Genomic DNA, 15,644 nt, shown 5'->3' on the forward strand with positions numbered 1-15,644 from the left:
CCTATAAAGCTACCTTGTACTGAGTCAGACTATTGGTCTCTCTGGCTCAGTATTGTCCGGACTGGTACCAGCAGCATAAGATTTCAGTCCTACCTGAAGCCTGAACCCAGGACCTTCTGCATGCAAGGCAGAGATGCTCTACCTCTCTGCTATGGCCCTTGCCTTCAACTCACTTTTTGACTTCCTCTACCCCATTCCCATTTCATCGCGCGAAAGGCTGGACTGGATGAATCTCAAGCCGGATTTAAGATTGCCAGAAGAAATATCAACAACCTCAGATATGCAGATGACACAACTTGGATGGCAGAAAGTGAGGAGGAATTAAAGAACCTCTTAAGAGGAGAGCACAAAATATGGTCTGAAGCTCAACTTCAAAAAAACAAAGATCATGGCCACTGGTCCCATCACCTCCTGGCAAATAGAAGGGGAAGAAATGGAGGCAGTGAGAGAGTTTACTTTCTTGGGCTCCATGATCACTGCAGGTGGTTACTAGAGATGTAAAATTTCCAGAAATTTTGAAGCTCGGAAAAAAACCATTTTTCCCGGGGGGGGGGGACGAATTTTTTTGGAAAAATTAAAAAAATGCTACATTAGCACTTCTTTTTTCTTTTCCAGATTGAAAGTCATTCTGTTACTTTAGAAACATAAAATATAACTATGGACAATTTTAATGGGCATAAAATTATCACAGCTAGCATATTAAAAATATAGTGTATCCAAACAGGAACTGAAATTAACTTGTCATTCATCATTCATCACGGTTTGCTATGCAACATGCTTACTCCACCTCCCATGTTTTGCCCATGAGACCTTATGGATTTCTTCACACTGACGTGTGTGGTCTGTTAACCACTTTAGCTACCGGTACTTAAATTAGTTTATGCTTAAATTAGTTTATTTCACTTTTTAAAGACTTTTACAGCATTTAATGTTCAAAATATTTTCATTTCTTTTTTACCCTTTCATAACACTTCTCTGACAGCACATATACTTTCAGGCCCTTTTTGTTGCTCTATATTTTCTTCCAGTGCTTTGAGGCCTAGTGAAGAGGAAGAGAACCAATGCATACCACATGCTTGCAAAAACAAAACTTAAACCAACTTAAACCATTTTATTTTCTGGTGACAACAGCACCTCCTAAAGGAAGAAATGTATCTTGTCTTGCATTGGAGAGTTCTGTTTGTAACCTGACTTGCTTGTCCTCACAGAAATTAGAATAATCTGATACCATACATATTTTTAAAAAATGATTTATAAAATATTTGAACCCCTTATCTTAAAATATTTTATTCATCATGTTAAATTAAAACATTCCATAATCTGTTTTTTATTTCTTCAATTTTTTAATTTTTTGGAAAAAAAACAAAAAAGGCTTCAGGAAAAAAATGGGGGGAAACCGCCGCCGCCCCCCGCCCCCCGAATTTTTTGAGGTTTTCTCCTTCACATCTCTAGCATCGCTTGGGATAAAAGCGATGACAAACCTAGAAAGCATCTTAAAAAGCAGAGATATCACCTTGCCGACAAAGGTCCATATAGTTAAAGCTATGGTTTCCTAAGTAGTGATGTATGGAAGTGAGAGCTGGACCATAAAGAAGGCTGATCACCAAAGAAGAGAAGCCTCCCTGGAAAAGACCCTGATGTTGGGAAAGATGGAGGGCACAAGGAGAAGGGGACGACAGAGGACGAGATGGTTGGACAGTGTACTCGAAGCTACGAACATGAGTCTGACCAAACTGTGGGAGGCAGTGGAAGACAGGAGTGCCTGGCGTGCTCTGGTCCATGGGGTCACGAAGAGTTGGACATGACTAAACGACTAAACAACAACAGCCCCATTCCTTGCCTCATCCCCCTCCCCATATCTTTATTATGCATACATTCTCTACCCTGCCACCTTCCCAACCAACTGCTTCCATACACAGTCTTACAGCACCATATAGACACGTCTCTCCTTCCCAGTTCTTGACCCCCCCCCAAATACTCAACCCTGCCCAATTCATTTCTTTGACAGTGTTTTCTTCTAAATCACTTTCTGTTGCCCTTCCTCTCTCCAGTGATATTAGCGTAACAGGGCTAGTCTCTTCCCCAGAAAACGTTATTTGCCTCAACACACCTAGTTGAGCCCCATATATGGCTCTCTTTGAACAGCATTCCACCCACAGCTTCTGGATAGCCAACACCTGTCATTTCAGGTAGTAATCGCTGGGGGAAATAACAGAGAGGGGTAAACTGAGAAATTCTATTAATAACAATACATCTACCCCTAATCTTAGATGGGCTGTAAGTCATCAGCGTAGCTGTAAGTTATGAAAAGCAGGGCTTTTCCTTCATTTTCATTGTGATTAAATGTCTGCCATATCACAATAAAGCAAAAAGTGCAGAAGCTTAACCAGATAAAAACATACTACGAATGAGATTTTTTCACTGCCCAAGACCTTTTAAGATACACAAAAAAGATGTTATTACTTAGAGAAAGTCCAAAGGTCCCAAGTCAGAAGTTAGCATCATCCATATCTACCAATTATTTGGCGATCAGACCATAAAGAAGGCTGATCGCCAAAGAATTGATGCTTTTGAATTATGGTGCTGGAGGAAACTCTTGAGAGTCCCATGGACTGCAAGAAGATCAAACCTATCCATTCTGAAGGAAATCAGCCCTGAGTGCTCACTGGAAGGACAGATCCTGAAGCTGAGGCTCCAATACTTTGGCCACCTTATGAGAAGAGAAAACTCCCTGGAAAAGACCCTGATGTTGGAAAAGATGGAGGGCACAAGGAGGATGGGACGGCAGAGGACAAGATGGTTGGACAGTGTTCTTGAAGCTACGAACATGAGTCTGACCAAACTGCGGGAGGCAGTGGAAGACAGGAGTGCCTGGCGTGCTCTGGTCCATGGGGTCCCAAAGAGTCGGGCACGACTAAACGACTAAACAACCACCACAACATATCTACCAACATTCTCTTGGTGGTCACTGTAAGGATGTTTTTTGATAGATGTTCAATAAAGATGTACCAGATGATATAAACAGAGCCCAGCAAGTCTTGACTCATAAGCAATTTAAATGGACGAGTAATGTTTTCAATGCAATGCTCTATAAGGTTTGACAGCATTGGTCTCTACAGAGAAGTCCTGAACTGTTTTCCAATGAGAAGCTATAGCAGATGAAACACAAGGCCTTTTCTATTGTCGTGCCCTTCTCCCTAAGGTCGCTCATACCACCAACTTACTCCAGTGAGCTTCTTAAAAAAAAAAAATGAAACAAATCCTAAGAACATACCGGTACGACACTATCTTACACTGAGCCAGGCCACAGGTCCAGCTGATACTTGTTTACCCCAGGGCTGGGGCCCTCCAGATCTTGCTGGACTCCAACTTCCATCAACCTTAGTCAGCATGGCCAATGGTCAGGTATGATGGGAGCAGACCCTGTCATCACCATCTGAGGCCCTTCGTCACATGCCCCCTTCGTCAGCTGCAGTGGCTCCTCGTTTGTGGAATGCTCTTCCTAGGGAAGCTCACCTGGCACCTTCATTACGTATCTTTAGGCGCTAGGCAAAAATAGTCCTTTTCTCCCAGGCCTTTGATTCATTAAACCACCTATGGCCTTTTAACTGCGCTTTGATCCTTGGATGAATGGCGGTATAGAAATTTAAGAAATAACAAATAAAATAAGGCTCTACAAGGTATTCTACATCAGCTGGCAGCGGCTTTCCATGGTAATATTTCCTATTCCTACCTGGAAAGATCAGGTGTTGTACCCAGGATACTCAACATACAAAGCATGTGCTCTACCACTGAACTGTGTCCTCAGAGCAAACACCACTAAGTACAGTGGGACCAGTGTTAGAAACTCAATACAGACTTTAATCACCAAATGGCACCTTAAACCCTAGGTTACGGTCGCCACAATGGAATGTCTAGTCCAGTGGTCCCCAAACTAAGGCCTGGGGGCTGGATGCGGCCCAATCACCTTCTAAATCCGGCCACGGACAGTCCGGGAATCAGCATGTTTTTACATGAGTAGAATGTGTCCTTTTACTGTATTTAAAATGCATCTCAGGGTTATTTGTGGGGCATAGGGATTTGTTCATTTTCCCAAAAAAATATTGTCCGGCCCCCCACAAGGTCCGAGGGACAGTGGACCGGCCCCCTGCTGAAAAAGTTTCCTGACCCCTGGTCTAGTTGCTTTTTTTCATTTACAATGAAGTTAATGACCACCTTCACGTGGTCGGTCACAATTGGACTCATGCCAGTCACAAAACGCGCCTGGTGCTTGGCTAGTTTCTAACACTGAGTGAGACACACCTCTAAGCAAGAATGTGTGAAATTACACTGTTAAGAAAGCCTTTCTATTCCACACAAAGCAGAGCACGGTGCAACTGTGTGTGTCTTATTTGGTTGCTCTCATCAATGCTATTCTTTTGGCTTCACTACTGCTGAGTGTCAGGACGCGGGTGACGCTGTGGTCTAAACCACAAAGCCTAGGGGGCTTGCCAATTGGAAGGTCGGCAGTTTGAATCCCCGCAATGGGGTGAGCTCCTGTTGCTATGGTCCCTGCTCCTGCCAACCTAGCAGTTTGAAAGCACGTCAAAGTGCAAGTAGATAAATAGGTGCTGCTCCGGTGGGAAGGTAAACAGTGTTTCCGTGCGCTGCTCTGGTTCACCCGGAAGCTGTACGCCGGCTCCCTTGGCCAATAAATTGAGATGAGCGCCGCAACCCCAGAGTCGTCCGTGACTGGACCTAATGGTCAGTGGTCCCTTTATCTTTTACTGCTGGCTGTTAAAACTGTAAAATAGATACAGCATTAATGCAATACGTCCTGGTGGACTTTTAAGAGAGTAGAAAGGCAGTAAATCCACCTTAAAATGAAAATAAACTCCCTCTCCCCCTCCGCCAAAGGGAGAATGGAGAAATGAGAAAATAGACAGTACATTTCAAGCCAGCCTCCCTGGGATCCTAGTCACTTGCTCTTAAGTTATCTGTTCCTGTACATTTTTCATGCCCTCTCGCAACTTACATAAAAGACTTGCTGGTTTAAGTGTTACATTACCTTAATTCTCAGCATTCCGAAATGTGCTACCATCTAACCCCAGCCCTGCAAGGTATCAATCTATCCAGCTCTCTTTTAACACCACTCCCTCTTCAATCTGAGCCACCCTTCCCAGAGGGCTATACCCAGCCTCTCATACATCTCTCTACACCTCTATAAATGAACTCCATGACACCCTTTTAACCACCACCTTTCCTAGGAAACTACCTTACAACTAGGTCATACCATTGCTCAGTTTTTGCCTGCAGCCACTGACAGAGGCTCTCCAGAATTTCAGGCAGGGGACATTCCCAGCCTCACTTGGGGATACTGGCAATTCAACCATCCTACCTTGGGGATGCTGGGGACCTTCAGCATGCAGAGCCTGCAGCTCCCGCCCTCTCTTAGCCAACACTACCAATCCATTCTCTTCCCCAGACTTCCTTCCTCATGTGAATTTGCTCCTTCAAACATTTAATCATAGAACTGTAGAGTTGGAAGGGCCCCCAAGGGCCTTCCAGTCCAATGCAATGCAGGAATCCTGTCCCTGGGTGGGCACAAACCACCAACCTTCTGGTTTAAAAGCCAGACACCCTGACCCATTGTGGCCTGGGAGACCTGGATCAGAGAGGATGCTTGCCTGGAATGACAAACTCTCACTAAGAAAACCACTTTCAGCTCCTCTACCTCCATACACTGCCTTCCCTTCTGCCTCAGTTCCGTCAACATTCAACCCACCCCCAACCTATTCAGGAACACATGCCATTTCAATACCAGTGGCACTAAGAATAGGTGCCCTTTAAACGCCAAACATTATTCAACCCAAACCCTGGTCTCCTCCTGTGAGGGACAGGGGATATCGCGAAGTCCCTCCCCTCCTGAGTTCAAGCCCGTCCCCGAGCAAAGGGGAAAGCAGGGAGAGTTCCGATTCCAGTGGGGAAGCAGGAAGTCGTGTCCGAGGCTCAGGCAAGGTAGAGGAGCCAGGGTCCCAGGTGGGACAGGAAAGGGCAAGTAAGGGGGGAAGACCCATCCCCCCAACTCCAGAATTACGCAGGAAGAGGAGGGGCAAGAGGATGGGTCTGCCAAAGCTTTTGTGTTGGAGAAAGACGCGCCAAAAGCCATTAGGAGGTTCTGAAACCGACTGACAACATCGCTCCGTGTAAATAGCAATGACTTGAGCACTGTAAATACGCAGCACCAATAAAAGAATAAAATGCAGAGATGCGTAGCGTCGTTACTCTGAAGTAGTCCACTCCGGCCACTGTGACAGCAACCTCCTAATCATTTTTGGGCTACTTTGGAGTTGCCGGGATGAGCGTGTCAGAGGCGGAGAAGTGGCGGCAGATCGCTGAGCAAGCCCAGCTAGAACTGCAACAGCTGTCGCTGCAGGCGCAGGGAGAATTGAAGGCAGCTAAAGAGGAGACTAAGAAGGTCCAGGACGACCGGCTACAACTTGCGGAACAGGTGAGAGAGCTCCAGGAAAAAGAGCAGCATTTAAGGGCGGTGGCGGTAGACCTCCAAAACAAGCTGGATGCAGAGAAAAACAAGGCGGGAGGGGCACCCCAAGTCCAAGTGCTGCCAGGAAGGAGAGCCGGGACCCTAGTAAGCAAGTTCAATGGAGACCCGAAGGAGTTTCAGGGCTTTGAGACTGAGATTGTGTATGCTCTTGAGCTGCACCACGATGAGTTCCCTGATGATGAGCACAGAGTAGCGTTTATTGTGGAGCACCTTACAGGGGCGGCCAGGGAGTGGCTAAGACCGTTAATTGCAACAAGGAATCCTTGCATGAAGAATGTCAAACTATTTCTAGAAGGTTTGAAAACGATGTATTCGTCCGATAGTCATATGGACCAGACTAAGGAGGAACTTCATAATTTACGCCAAGGAAATATGACAGTTCGCGCGTATTGGGCGAAATTCACCATGCTGGTGCACAGATTGGGGTGGGATCTGGAGTCTGCCCCAATGCAAGCGGCGTTTTACTTGGGGTTGCATGAGGAGGTGAAGGATGAGCTCTCGAGAGGTCCAAAGCCCAGTAATATGGATCAACTGAGCAAAGCGGCTCTGGCGGTGGGGGTGAGGCAGGAATCCAGATGGAGCGACAAGCAAGCAACGCGCGCAAAGCGGGCTTGGTTCCCACGGTCGCAGGAGAAGCCACTCCCTCAACAACCCTTTCAAGCCACGCCTGGGGCCAGTCAGGACCAGGAACCCATGCAGATTGATAGCGCGCGCGCGCGGGCTTTTCAAACCCCAGCGGCGCCAAGACGCAAGGAGGGAAGGGGTGGGAATTGCTTTCTCTGCAACTCCCCCCAGCATCTCGTCAGAGACTGCCCACATCGCAGGGAGTGGCAAGGAAAGGCGGGAACGGTTGTGCCCTCCCCCACTGACGCAGCACCACAGCAGGGAAACGGGAAAGCCTGGCTGCAGGAGACAAGGGGCGGCAGCCAGGCACAGTCAGCAGACAACAGCCCCAGCCCACCCACCCGCACAGAGAGGAGCAGAGCCAGCCCACCCCTCCCAGAGCAGGAGTGGTTCTAGAAGTGACGCTCACGCTCCCAAATGGCTATCCATTGACGGTCCTCGCCCTAATTGACAGTGGTGCCTCAGCCAACTTCTTCTCGAGAAACTTTGCAGAAGAGCACCAGATCCAGCTTCTGCAGCTGGATTTTCCTCTGCACGTGGCAACCATTGACGGCAGAGAGCTGCTGGGAGGGGCCATCACTCATCAAACCCCCCCCATGAGAATGACGGTGGGAAGGCACTCAGAGACACTGGCATTCAACGTCACCACCATCTCAGACCCCCCAATCGTTTTGGGCATGAGCTGGCTGGCGCGCCACGACCCCTCCATAAGTTGGCATCAGAGATGCATCACTTTTGGATCGGACTTTTGCCTGGAACATTGCATGCAGCACCAACCAGGGGAGGGGCCTCCGATAGCCACGGTGGCCACCATGCACGTCAAAGGGGGTGAGGCGATACCCAAACCATACTGGGACCTGCAGGAGGTCTTCAGTGAAGCGGAGTCCGACCACCTGCCCCCACACAGGCCTTTTGACTGCCAGATCAACCTGGTGCCTGGGGCAACTATACCCCCAGCCAAGCTGTACGCCATGTCAGACCAGGAACTGGAGGATCTGCGCGCTTTTATCGACAAGAACCTCAAGCGGGGGTTCATCAGAGAAAGCAAGGCAGCAGGGGGCAGCCCGGTCTTCTGGGTGGACAAGAAAGACACGCAACAGCGCCGTCTTGTGGTGGATTTTAGACGGCTGAATTCGGTGACAGAGCCAGTGGCTTTCCCCATGCCCAGAGTGGATGATCTCCTGACAGCGGCACGCAGAGGCAAGATTTTCACCAAGCTAGACCTGAGGGGGGCGTACAACTTGATCAGGATCCGGGAAGGCGATGAGTGGAAAACCACGATGTTCACGCCTCTGGGCTCTTTTGAATATCTGGTGATGCCCTTCGGGTTGCAAGGGGGCTCAGCATGCTTCCAGGCCTTCATGCACCACGTCCTGGGGTCCCTACTCTTCAGGAAATGCTTGGTCTTTCTGGATGACATCCTTATTTACTCCAACGACCCAGTGCAGCACGTGAAGGACGTCAGGGAGGTGTTACAGCGCCTGAAGGAGAACCACCTGTATGTGAAGCTGGAGAAGTGCAAGTTTCACACCAAGGAGGTGGACTTCCTGGGCTACAAGCTGTCAGACAAGGGGCTGGCAATGGACAAGGACAAGGTGCAGACCATCCTGGACTGGCACAGCCCCAGGACGCGCAAAGATGCCCAACGCCTACTAGGCTTTGCCAACTTCTACAGGAAGTTCATCAAGAACTTCTCTCGAGTTACGGCTCCCATCACTGACTGCCTGAGAGGCAAGCAGAAGTTCAGGTGGACACCAGAGGCGCAAGCAGCGTTCGAAAGCCTCAAGAGGGTGTTCGCCTCAGACCAGAACCTGTTCCACGTGGTTCAGGACGCGCCCCTACGCATTGAAACAGATGCTTCTGATAAGGCTGTGGGCGCCATTTTGTTGCAACTGGACGCCAACAGAGAGTGGAGACCCTGTGCCTTCTTCTCCAGGAAGTTGACCCAGCCCGAGCGAAACTACACAGTTTTTGATCGGGAACTTCTTGCGATCCACGCGGCGTTCCAGCACTGGAGACACTTCCTGGTGGGCGCCAAGCACCCCATCCAGGTGTGCACAGACCACAAGAACCTGGAGTTCTGGAGAACTGCCAGGGTGCTCAACCAGCGGCAGATACGGTGGGCGGAGTTCTTCTCGAACTTCAACTTCTCCATACACTACATCCCAGGAGAGCAGAATGTCAGGGCGGATGCCCTCTCCCGCAAGCCAGAGTACATGGAGGAGGAGGCGCCACCAGCCCCAAGGCACATTTTCCCCCCGTCGGCATGGTCCTGCGGAGCAGCAGTGGTGAGATTGGCAAAACATTTTTACCCCCACCAGCTCTGACGCCACGGACTTTTTGGGATTCCCGTCCTCCCAGGCGGAAGGGGGGGGCTCGCAGGACTGGGGGGAGGTGTTCACACCAACGGGCTCGGAGAGCACCGAGTTTTTAGGCTTCCAGTCGTCACCGACACATGGGGGGGGCCTGGGGAGGGGTGAAGGAGAGCTTGGGAGGGGGGTGGATGTGAGGGACAGGGGATATCGCGAAGTCCCTCCCCTCCTGAGTTCAAGCCCGTCCCCGAGCAAAGGGGAAAGCAGGGAGAGTTCCGATTCCAGTGGGGAAGCAGGAAGTCGTGTCCGAGGCTCAGGCAAGGTAGAGGAGCCAGGGTCCCAGGTGGGACAGGAAAGGGCAAGTAAGGGGGGAAGACCCATCCCCCCAACTCCAGAATTACGCAGGAAGAGGAGGGGCAAGAGGATGGGTCTGCCAAAGCTTTTGTGTTGGAGAAAGACGCGCCAAAAGCCATTAGGAGGTTCTGAAACCGACTGACAACATCGCTCCGTGTAAATAGCAATGACTTGAGCACTGTAAATACGCAGCACCAATAAAAGAATAAAATGCAGAGATGCGTAGCGTCGTTACTCTGAAGTAGTCCACTCCGGCCACTGTGACACCTCCATATATGGATTCCTCTTTAAGGCTGAGATCCTATACACACTTACCATACTTGGGAATAAGTCCAACTGAATATAGCACACACATCTCTCTCTCAGATGCCACCCCCCTCAGGTTCATTTCCTCACCTGCTTTCCCCACCCTCATATACAGTAACACTTCAACACCCATCTCAACCTATTACCAGTGCTACTCCAATCCCCACATACAGATATCCCTCCCTGTCTCTTCTAGTTACATGTGGTCATTAATCATCTCCTCTTACATTCCACAACCATCCCAACACCATTAATAACAACAATCCCATCTCAAGCCCTTCCAATCGTTGATGTCCCTTTCCAGACCACCTGCCCACATGGACCCCCTTCACATGTGTTAATGCCCCCCATCTCCCAGCTGCTCTTCCTGTTCCATTATTCAACATCTAGCTCAGTAATAATACCACCCTCAACTGAAAAAAAATGCTTTGGGTGATTCATCTTTTGTTTTTTTGTAATTTTATATGCACTACTAAGAAGAGTTAAAGATTAAGCAGTTACTTTGCAGTAAATGAAATTGTAACCTCTCAGTCCAAGCCCCCTTCATCCACTCTTGCCCAGATCTCCTCCTCCCTTCCATAAATGGAACCCCCCTTTAAAGTCACATGCTCTTAAGAGACATACTTCTCATTTCCAGCTGCCTGCCTTAATAAAGTATTGTTATTGGGTTGTATCCAGTGACAGCCCTACTCAGAGTAGACCCATTGAAAATAATAGCCATGGCTACCTTAGGTTTATTCATTTCAATGGGTCTACCCTGAGTAGGACTTAGTTGCATGCAACCCACTGATAATACTAATACTACTTATGTGGCTCAAGGCTCTCATAGCTCTCCCCAGATGAATTGACCTGGACCTTGCGATTGTCATCTGAGGCCCTTCTTCCAGTGCTCCCTTCCTTAGGAGGTCTGGAGCACAACATGAGAATGGAGCCTTTTCATTGGTGGCTCCCCACATTATGGAACGTTTTCCGCAGGGATGCTTGCTTGGTGCCATCATGACATAGCTTTAGGTGCAAGGCGAAAAACATTTCTTTTTTGCCAGGCCTTCGGCCTCCTTGAGCGGGTGGGATGATTCAACCCTGCCTTTTAACAATATGGTCTTTTAGATGTTTTTGTGTTGTGTTAGCTTTAATGTACATGTTTGTTTGCTTACATAATGTCAGTCGCTTTGAGTTACTTCAGTAAAGAAGCAACCAGTAAATTTAAAAAGTATAGAAGTGAGAGTTAGACCATAAAGAATGGATGCTTTTGAATTATGGTGCTAGAGGAGACTCTTGAGAGTCCCATGGACTGCAAGAAGATCAAACCTATCCATTCTGAAGTGAAGTGCTCACTGGAAGGACAGATCCTGAAGCTGAGGATCCAATACTTTGGCCACCTCATGAGAAGAGAAGACTCCCTGGAAAAGACCCTGATGTTAGGAAAGACTGAGGGCACAAGGAGAAGGGGACGACAGAGGATGAGATGGTTGGACAGTGTTCTTGAAGCTACGAACATGAGTCTGACCAAACTGTGGGAGGCAGTGGAAGACAGGAGTGCCTGGCGTGCTCTGGTCCATGGGGTCACAAAGAGTCGGACACGACTAAACAACAACAATAACACACACAAAAAACCCAATACCTAGAGTTTGGGACCCAAAGGCCCACAAGCAACTTACAACATTTAAAAACATAAACACAAACACACCAGGTCATTAAACAGTGTTTAAAGCCCTAAACTCCTCAAATAGTTGAAAGACTGCCCCCTTCCCTACAGACCTATTGGGTCCTAAGGCTGGCAGAGGGTGCCCCCTTGATTACTCCTCTGCCCTCAGAAGTTCGAGGTGGTGGAAACAGCAGGAGACAGCATTTTCTGTGGAAACTCTTCCCCCCAAGTTGTGCAACTCTCGTGGGGCGTCTGGCAACTTTACTTTAGAAGTTCTTATTTTTATCTGTAAGCTGCCTTGAGTTCCCTGTCAGGCAAAAGGGTGGTGATAATAACAATTATCATCATCATCATCATACTACTTCTACTACTACTACTTTTCCCTCTCAGTTTTGACATGATTCTCATGTGGCAGGGGACAGCAGTGGTGCTTGTCTGTTTGGTTGTAAGTCAGATTGGGTTGCCCTAAGCAGCCAACAAATTCACCAAGTAATCATAATGATATAATTTTCGGTAAATGCTGAAGCCTCACCTCTTCTGACCCAGCTTTTGGCACCTGAGGTACATATTTATAAGGACATGCCTTCTTTCTGAGATTGCAAAGTTGTTTTAAAACATTGTGCAACATTGTGTTTTTCATCTTAGTGTTGTCTTTTAGTTGCTGTAACCAGCCCCAGGACCTTAAAGGGAAGGGCAGATAATAATAATAATTATTCCCACAAGCGCCCACCCTCAGTTAACACCCCACACACCCTTTATTCCCTTTCCTAGACCTCCTCTTCCCCTCCTTTGCATCCCCACACCCCTACTTTTATATGTATTTTAAGGAAGCACCTTCTTCCCACAATCGCAAGCAACTTTTTAAAAAACAACAACACCTTGTGTAACGTTGTGTGTTTTTGTGGCAGCGTTATGCTTTTCAGTTGCTGCAACCTACCCTGAGACCTTATGGGGGAAGGGTGGGCAATTATTATTTTTTCCTATATTTCTACACCTTCATCCAAGACCATGGGGCGCTTTGCAATATATATATATATAACACATACCCTAGCAAATAACAAATTACACCCCCCCAAAAAAAAACCCCAACCACTTTAAACAGATGATTTAATGAGCCAAAGGTTGTGGGAGAATCCTAGAATTTTAGAATTTTAGAGTTGGAAGGGTCACCCAGCCCAACCCCCTGCAATGCAGGAATGAAGAGGACTGTTTTTGGCTGGCACTTAAATATATGGAGCCTCTCTGGGAAGAGGATCCCACAAGCTATTATTATTATTATTATTATTATTATTATTATTATTATTATTATTATTACTCCTACTAATAATAATTCAGTCTAACATCCCCTACCCCCTCCCTTAATAATAATAATTCAGTCTAACACCCCCTCCCCCACGCCCCTGCCATAATAATAATAGTAGTAGTTACAGGTAGGTAGCCGTGTTGGTCTGAGTCGAAGCAAAATAAAAAAATTCCTTCAGTAGCACCTTAAAGACCAACTAAGTTTATATTTTGGTATGAGCTTTCGTGTGCATGCACACTATGCACGGTATCTGAAGAAGTGTGCATGCACACGAAAGCTCATACCAAAATATAAACTTAGTTGGTCTTTAAGGTGCTACTGAAGGAATTTTTTTATAATAATAATAATTCAGTCTTACACCCCTCCTCCCACACACCGTGCCTTAATAATAATAATAATAATTCAGCCTAACACCCCCTCCCCCTGCCTTAATAATAATAATAATTCAGTCTTACACCCCCTCCCCCATACACCATGACTTAATAATAATTATAATAATTCAGTCTTACAGCTCCTCCCCCTGCCTTAATAATAACAATAATTCAGTATAACATTCCCTCCCCCCTCCCCCTGCCTTCCCTTTCCTAGTCCTCCCCTTGCCCCCTTCTGCCTCCCAGCGCCACTTCCAAAGGCCTCCCCACCGCGGAGACACCTCCCCCCACCCGCTTCCCTCCCCGCCTCCGTCACGCACTCACTCGGAGCCTTCGACCTCCCCGCCTGTGGGGCTGGGCCCTTCGGCGATGGTCGGGGTGATGTTGAGGGCCGGCGGCACCAGCTTCCTCTTGGCCGGCATGACGGCGGCGGCGGCCTTCTTCCTCAGCGAGGGCCTCGCCTCAGTAGCGGCAGCAGTAGCGTCGCCGTCGTCATCACCCGGCTCGGCGAGCTACGCGAGGCCGAGGCTGCTCCTGAGGCCTACCTGCGCTCCCAAGCCCGGCCCTTCAGGGGAACACGGAGCTGGGGTGGGAGGGGCAGCAGGAGGAGGAGGAGCGTGGCCGTCGCCTGGCCAAAGAGAGAGGAGGAGAGAGACGGCCACCCCACCAACACCACACGCCCACGCCCGATTGGGCGATCTCCGCGAGCCCTCTTCTCCGATTGGCCCAGCACCCCGAGCCCCATTGGTCGGTCCGGTTCGGTAGCGCACGCGCAGGATGGCGGGATTGGCTGCTGCGTTTGAGATCGCAACGCCTACCCTTTTCCTTTCACCCTCCCACAGGCTGCTTTGATTGGTTAGGGTTAGGCGTTTATACCCGAAGTCCTAGAACGCGAGCGTGCGCGCCGCGGAGAGGTACATGGGACGTACGGCAGACTCCTGGAGAAAGGCAGAGAAAGGGAAATCTCGCGAGAGCCTACCGGAGAAAGATTGGTTTTGAGACGGGAAAGAGCGGCGCATGCGCGTGGGGAGGGGAAGGGAGTGGTGGAGGGGCGGGGGAGAAAAATGGGCGGGGAAATTATTGGTCGTAGGAGAGATTGAGAGAAAGAGAATTATCTCGTCTCGTTATTGGCAAGGAAGCAGCCAAAGTCCAAACACCCAAAGCACTTATCAAAGGCCCTACTATGAATAAATAAGAGCACCTCTGAAGCTGTGCAGAGTGCATTTCCCCCTCACCAATGAGTTTCCGCCACGCTGAGGTAACTTTAAGAGGATGTGGCTTCCCCCAAAGGATTGTGGGGACTGTAGTTTGCCCTACACTGAGTGACAGTTCCCAGCAGCCTAGACAGACTACAGTTTCCATGATTCCTTGGGGCAGGCCATGTTTTTTAAAAGTATGGAGGCAAATTTCAATAGGCCTGCTGTGATTATAACTAAGGTCATAAATATATTTAAAGCCCATGGCATCCCTCTTCCCCCAAAGTCTCCTGGGAAATTTGCCAAGGTTTTCTCCTGGGGGGATGGGGAGATGTTATGTGCAAATGTCTATTGCTCCGTTTGTGGAGCACAGCAAAACGTGGGGTTTTCGCTGCCAAAAGCTAGAAATCTTTTGCCAAAGTTTGGTGCTGGTTTGGAGTGAATTGGGTGATGTTGGGATTCTGGGGTGACCCTATGATACCCCTGGGTTTGAGGGTCTATAGCAGGCATCCCCAAACTTCAGCCCTCCAGATGTTTTTGGACTACAATTCCCATTTTCCCCGACCACTGGTCCTGCTAGCCAGGCATCATGGGAGTTGTACACCAAAACATCTGGGAGGCCGCAGTTTGGGGATGCCTGGTCTTTAGTTCCATTTGTGGGGCGCTGCAAAACATGGAGCTTTTCCTGCAAAAAGCTGCAAAACTTTTGCCAACCTTTGGCGCCGGTTTCAAGTGAATCAGGCAACATTGGGTTTTGGGGTGTTAGCTATGAACCCCAGTTTGATGCATCAATTACTCCTTTTGTGGGGCGCTGCAAAATGTGGGGCTTTATTGCAAAAAAGCTGCAAAACTTTTGCCAAAGTTTGACGCCGAAAGTGATTCGGGCGACGTTGGGTTTTGGGGTGTTAGCTATGAACCCCAGTTTAATGCATCAATTACTCCTTTTGTGGGGCACTACAAAATGTGGGGGTTTCAATGCAAAGCGCTGC

General features: G+C 48.5%; 1 protein-coding gene and 1 long non-coding RNA gene across 3 annotated transcripts in view; both read right to left on the reverse strand.

Annotated features, from left to right (window-relative positions):
• MAP2K2 (mitogen-activated protein kinase kinase 2) overlaps positions 1 to 14,082 on the reverse strand; it is a 42,845-nt gene extending 28,763 nt beyond the window's left edge. For both annotated transcript variants that reach the window (XR_009557714.1, XM_035118435.2), the window contains exon 1: positions 13,784 to 14,082. Coding sequence is in view for 1 of the 2 variants with exons in the window: in XM_035118435.2 (XP_034974326.1) it covers positions 13,784 to 13,881 (98 nt within the window). In the remaining variant the exon portion in view is untranslated. The remainder of the gene's footprint in view (positions 1 to 13,783) is intronic.
• On the reverse strand, positions 1,403 to 13,075 carry LOC132592267 (uncharacterized). Its single transcript, XR_009557715.1, has 3 exons — positions 10,102 to 13,075; positions 4,216 to 5,863; positions 1,403 to 4,170 (listed from the first exon to the last, which is right to left on the reverse strand). It is a non-coding gene; the product is annotated as an uncharacterized LOC132592267 (long non-coding RNA).
• Positions 14,083 to 15,644: the final 1,562 nt, after the last annotated feature.

Source organism: Zootoca vivipara, chromosome 6 (assembly GCF_963506605.1).
Source record: "Zootoca vivipara chromosome 6, rZooViv1.1, whole genome shotgun sequence".
Classification (NCBI taxonomy): Eukaryota; Metazoa; Chordata; class Lepidosauria; order Squamata; family Lacertidae; genus Zootoca; species Zootoca vivipara.